General features: G+C 46.8%; 1 protein-coding gene across 1 annotated transcript; it reads right to left on the reverse strand.

Annotated features, from left to right (window-relative positions):
- Window positions 1-832: 832 nt before the first annotated feature.
- Window positions 833-3,997, reverse strand: LOC109737002 (E3 ubiquitin-protein ligase RZFP34). The gene is made up of 11 exons (XM_020296234.4): window positions 3,667-3,997; window positions 3,484-3,571; window positions 3,302-3,361; window positions 2,488-2,520; window positions 2,325-2,402; window positions 2,187-2,230; window positions 2,040-2,080; window positions 1,858-1,940; window positions 1,680-1,771; window positions 1,469-1,580; window positions 833-1,377 (listed from the first exon to the last, which is right to left on the reverse strand). The coding sequence occupies exons 1-11, from the start codon at window positions 3,930-3,932 to the stop codon at window positions 1,237-1,239; spliced, it is 1,038 nt and encodes a 345-aa protein (XP_020151823.1). The 5' UTR covers window positions 3,933-3,997; the 3' UTR covers window positions 833-1,236.
- Between the last annotated feature and the right edge of the window lie 1,818 nt (window positions 3,998-5,815).

The following is a 5,815-nucleotide window of genomic DNA, read 5'->3' on the forward strand; positions in this document are numbered from 1 at the left end:
CTGTATAAATAAGCACCGGTGCTTCAGGAAAGTCTGTTTATTTCTCCAAGCACCTGTCCTACCTTCCGAGGTTTTAGCATGCTTAGGCCTTGTACAATGCTAGGTGCTTAGGGGGGTGCTTAGAAAAATAAACCGGGTTTTTCTGAAGCACCGGTGCCTATTTCTATACGAGAGACACCTAATTAAGCGTCTGCCCTGTACAAATAAGCACGGGTGCTTCAGGAAAGTCTGTTTATTTCTCCAAGCACCTCTCCTAGCTTGCTCAGCGTATGGCCATCTAGTTGCTGAAATCTAAGCAATGATGGGAAACCGAAAGTTTATTCCTCAGAAGCTTCGTAGGGAACAAAATAGGGTAGCAGATCGATTGGCGACATATAGTCGTACTGAGTGTAGCATTGTTGTATGGCTACACAGAGTACCCCCATGTATAGAGGAGCTCTTGCCTCTTTATTGTAACCCTATCATTTTGGAATAAAACTCTTTTCCCCCTGCAAAAAAAAGCTCAAGTTGCAAATGAGCGGGTTGCAGTGAACGGCTGACGCAGCAACATGGCCTTTTCCTCTCGTTTGGACCTAATGCACGAGTGGCCCAGTGTAGAAGAAATAGTTAGTTAGGCCTTGCATGGGCAGTGAAAATAAGGCCCACTATGCTGGCCCGTGTATTTCTAGAATACTGGCCCGTATTTATTTTTTGAAGTTCGATACTGTTACAAACATTTCTGCTTCATGCAAGCAATCAGAATATCAGACAGATCACAGAAGCATGTTTTGGTGTGCATCAGTGCATGGTGCAATCTGTTGCTTGTAGACATCGAAGGAGCAATGGAGTTCTAACAGAAAGAAGAACAAGTTTTCTTTCTGGTGTGTAATTGTTTCATAGCCTTACAGGAGCTCCCTAGACAGGGTCATGTACCACACAACAACTCATACATATCAGAGGGGATGATCAAGCGGTAAATCATTCCTCCGGATTTATGCAAGCGCATCGAGTTTTGTTGTTCTCCGAATTGCGATGAGCAACCGCGGTGGCCTCCCTGTCGGCGACGGCAAGCAATTCCTGGCTTGTTCGCAAGAGGAGACGCGTGACTCTCCTGTGCTTCCTACTGCAGCAAGCACTCGCAGCTTCAACCTACAAGCTAGCTCTAATGCCCCCATCATCTTGACCAGATCCTGAGTAGTGTCACAGCTGTGACTATGAGTGAGTAGTGTCTGTTGTACTGTCGTCTCCTCCTGGCGCTCAGACTCTGGAGCACGCCGCTGTAGCTGGGCCGCCCCTCGTCTCCCTGGTGTTGTAGGAGCTGCACCCAGGACACTTTTGCGCCAGGACGTGGAAGCGCACGCTCGACGTCGCCCCGCAGTCGTTGCAGAGGATCCATACCTGGAAGAAGAAGAAGAAACACATCGCTGTTTGTTCAGGTTCCAGCATTGGCAAGATGGTTACACGGTGTGGTCGTCGGTTTGTTGCTTACCATCTTCTTCTGGTAGAACTCTGGCATCGGCGTGGCGGCGACCTCCTGGTCGAGCTTCTGCCACGCATCCGTCATGTCGCAGGCCGACCGTGAGCAGACCGGGCACGAGAAGCTGGGGAAAACAAACCAACCAACCAACCAAGCATCTTGATCAGATCAGAGCATCTCGTCCATTTCATGTGAACAAACAATTGTCTGAAGAAATGCTTACTGGTGATGAACCCTCATCTCGTTCAGGCATTCCAAATGGATCGTGTGCCCGCAGTGCAGTACGCTGATGTCCATGGTCGAGTCAAATAGGTACTGCGAATCAAAAACATGGTTGTCTTTAAAGATCAAGAATAGCTAAATCAGGAGTGTTTAGGGCCTTGATTAGAGCAAAGCCTCACCTCGAAGCAGACAGGGCAGTTGTGATGCATTGCTCGTTCCACACAATGATGAGAGTCCTTCAAAACATTGCTGTAGCAACACCCTGTTAGTGAACAAGGACATGATTGCTGTTAGAGCCATCTTTAATGGAGAGACATGCCATGAAAAGCTTACAACACAGTAACTTTCACACCCAACGCACCGCATTTTTCGCAGTGGAAGAAGTTGTCTATGCCGCCAGTTCTGAAAAAGGAGAACAATGTATCCAACATTTGATCATTCTGGAAGAGAAAAACAGTAAACGTTTCGACGAAAAGAAGGATCGCTGTAAATTAAATTAGGCTCTTGCCTGCAGATGCCGCATCCATCGCAGTGATACTGCTTCTTTGAGATCTGTAATAACAAGGTAACATAGCTGTCAGACATCGAAAATGAAAATGCTTAATAGAGTAACTATTCCTTGGCTCAGGAATGTGAACACGCTTACATCGTCGTCAAAGAAGTTGCATTTTTCACAGAAGTATTTTCCCATGCATGCCCCGCAACCGGAGCAGTTCTGTTGCACCTGTTGATCGAAACGAGCAGTTTTCATGTCATGTCATGCCATTAGTACAGTCAAAAGGTGAAAATTACTGTAGAATTATACGTACATCCTGTTCTTTGTTGCAGAGAGAGCAGATAACCTGTGATACATCACAAAGTAGAATAGCTTCAGTAACTATGTGATTTTTTTTATATTTTTTTGCGAATAAACTATGTGAGTTCGTATGATTCCTACTGACTACAGTTTTCTTTGGAGAGAAAAAAGAGAGACAATAAGAAGTCCACTATAATTGCCCAATATAATTATGTGACCAGAGAGGTGGTGGACATGGACAAATGGTGGAGCTAGCTAGTACATGGCTACAGGATGCAATCATGGCCTTCAATTATGCGCCAGCTCAATCAGTGAAGTGCCGTTAAATCGAAAATTAATCTTGATTGACAGCGAAGTATCCTTTGTCTTTTCCATTTCTTCCACTTTCCCCTTTCTCCAAGCCGCCTTCGTTGTGGTGACGCCGACACATCGTCGCATCCGCATGGACCTACCTAACAATCATGTGGAGTCGATGACCACGCCGGCCGGCCACTTGCGCCGATTCTGATGGCGAGAATCGAATATAAAACAGAAATATCAAGACCCGGCGGGTCATCCAAGATAAACCTTATCTGACGAAACGGGGCGGAAAAAAGATCTTGGGATGGGCGACCGGGCTCCCTTGGCCACTGCATGGCAGTTGGTGCCTTGGAACTGTCCATGCGTGCACAGCCATAACCATCGGATTGGAAGGGAGTGGGCAAGTGGGATTGCAATTCTACCGCCGGTACCCGAGTGGAGGAGGAGGAAGAAGGTCGAAGGCATACAGCAAGACATGGAATGACTGGGGTTCAATTCAGTAAGAGAGGGGGATAAGGAGCACGCACCTTGCTGATTTCGTGGCGGGGGATCTCGTGCCGGTCGAGGAGGTCCACCTCCAGCGAATTCTGCAGCAACAGGCCCAAATGTTTCAGAACTTGTCCGAATTCAGAGCACAGCCCGAGCGACCGCGAAATCGCGCGGCATGGTGTTGGCGTTGGCGAGAAAGAAAAGGGTGCTCTATGCAGACCTTAGCTTGGTTGTGGCAATGCCGGCAGCCGAAGACCTCGCCGCAGCAGGGCGCCCGTATCCTGCACCTCCTCGTGTAATGCTCGCAGCTTCACCCGGAAACCACGAATCAGCGGCAAACCCGACAGAGACCATCTCTGAGTCTCGAACCGAAAAGCTGGTTGGTTTGATTTGATTTGCTTACCCGTGCTGCTCTGCCCCAAAATCCATCTGTCCGGCCGTCTCTGCTTCCTCCGGGTTTCCTCTCTCTGGGAGGGGAGAGGAGAGCCGACACCTCCGCCGGAAGGAAGGAAGGAATCGGAGTCCGGGAGAGGCTCGCTGCCGTACGTCCGCGCACGCGGGAATTAATAAGAAGAATGGGGAGCGCGTGTTGGAGGAGAAGCGCGGGACGCGGGCCGGATATATAGGCAGAGAGGGGCTGGACCTGGACCAGCTTCTTTGTTTTTTCATTTCATTCAGGAGCTGAAGTTTTGTTTGTGTTCCAGCATATGGGATGGCCGCCACCTTCTTTCCATGATGTGAATCCCAAGTACAATACTCTCTATAACGTACTAAGACTATCCATAATGAGAGTAACATAAATAGTAACATCACACATATATCTAGATAAAATAGATGATGTGGCAAGCAATAAATAAAGAAATGAATGACAATGGGTAGTAACATACACTAGTAACATGCCCATGTTACTAGTCTATGTTATTATCTTTATAGTGGGAAGTAACATATGTGTGGTAACATGGAGCACTTCATTTATTAGGCATAGACACATTTTATCTTGATATGTGTGATGTTACTCATACTAGTAGTAACTAGTTATGTTACTACATGTCTTTTTTTTTTCATTTATTGCTTGCCACATCATCTATTTTATCTAGATATGTGTGATGTTACTACCTATGTTACTCCCACTGTGGGTAGTCTTACTAGTAGTATGAGTAACATCACACATATCAAGGCAAAATGAGTCTATAACCTAATAAATGAAGTGTTGCATGTTATCAGATATGTTACTCCTCACTATAGAGGTAGCAACATAGACTAGTAACATGTGCATGTTACTAATCTATGTTACTACCCATTGTGGCCAGTTTAAAAGGAATACCCCAGAAGATTTTCAAAAAAAAAAAGGATTTTCCCTTTGAGATGCAGTGGACATAACCATAAACTCGCTCACATGTCAACTCTTTTACTTGACGATATGATCGAAGCAAACTTGTTGCTCCTCCCTCACGACTTGGTCACTGTTATTACCATTATTACTGTTGTGAAATTATAAATTATTTTAATGGCATGGCTAGTACTGTCCGATGGGTGATGCACTTAGACGTGAGCTGGAAAAGCTAATTGTACGTATCAACCCGTCAATCCCCATCCGTATCAACAAAAATAATGCAAGTTGGCAGCAGCATAAGCGCCCACGGAATGGAATGGTTTTCCGGAGTCGGCGGGAGGGGAGGTCGGCCCCGGACCAGTTCGGACGGCGCCGTGGCTGGATGCGGATTAGGATGACGGCGGTTACACGTAGGAGCGGATAGGATGCGGGGTCGCCGGATAAACCTGCCAACTAGGACCAGCTTGTGCACGACCATTCAAGGTTACCCTACCCATATTTTTTTCCTTTTTTAAACAACCTAGATTATATAAAGTGCAGCTGCAATTTTTTTTTTTGTGTTTTGAGATTGGTCACAGCAAGGGCATCTTCAACGCTGATCCTAAAATGGACACCGTAAATATCTTTTTTTTGTCCAGACGTTGTCCGTGGACATGATGCGGGAGTCGGTCATCCATTGTTATTTTCAAATTAATCTGGTTGGGACGAGAAAGAGGAGAGGGGGACCATGCGTGGTAGGATTTTATGGTATGGTGTTCGGTTGCGAGGAGAGAGAAGAGGGTGGCATGCATGTGAATGTGAAGGGGGAGAAAAAAAGAGAAGGATCACATGGTTATTTTTGGTTGGTCAAGTGGATGTCCGGACTCCCGCAAGGCCCTCACGTTTGATAGGTCAGGCCCACCTCAAATTGCACAAAAATCCCCCTCCGACCTTGCTTATTTGTCATTGTTCCTCTCCTCTCTTCTCCCTCGTTTGCGTTATCCCGCCCTAGCTTTGCTGCCGGCAACACTCCTCCCCTCCCTTCTCGCCCGCGCGGATACGGTCCCTGACTCGGACGCTGTTGTGGCACGCTCCGGCTACTCTTGGACTGCACCTTGCCCTCAATGCGTTCGACAGAATGTCCGACCCATATTTTGTAGGCAAAACGATGGATTCTAATGGTTTGTCGGAAGAAGAGTATGGACACATAGAGCTTGATGAATTGATTCAGAAGGAGTTC

The sequence above is a fragment of the Aegilops tauschii genome, chromosome 1 (genome assembly GCF_002575655.3).
Source record: "Aegilops tauschii subsp. strangulata cultivar AL8/78 chromosome 1, Aet v6.0, whole genome shotgun sequence".
Taxonomy (NCBI): Eukaryota; Viridiplantae; Streptophyta; class Magnoliopsida; order Poales; family Poaceae; genus Aegilops; species Aegilops tauschii.

Excerpts from the sequence above, each read along its gene's own strand:
- LOC109737002 (XM_020296234.4), bottom strand. The coding sequence starts at position 3,932 with ATGAAAAAACAAAGAAGCTGGTCCAGGTCCAGCCCCTCTCTGCCTATA. Across the intron at positions 3,362-3,483 it reads ATTGCCACAACCAAGCTAAG|AATTCGCTGGAGGTGGACCT; the intron begins GTCTGCATAGAG and ends CTGTTGCTGCAG. Across the intron at positions 1,941-2,039 it reads CTTCCACTGCGAAAAATGCG|GGTGTTGCTACAGCAATGTT; the intron begins GTGCGTTGGGTG and ends GTTCACTAACAG.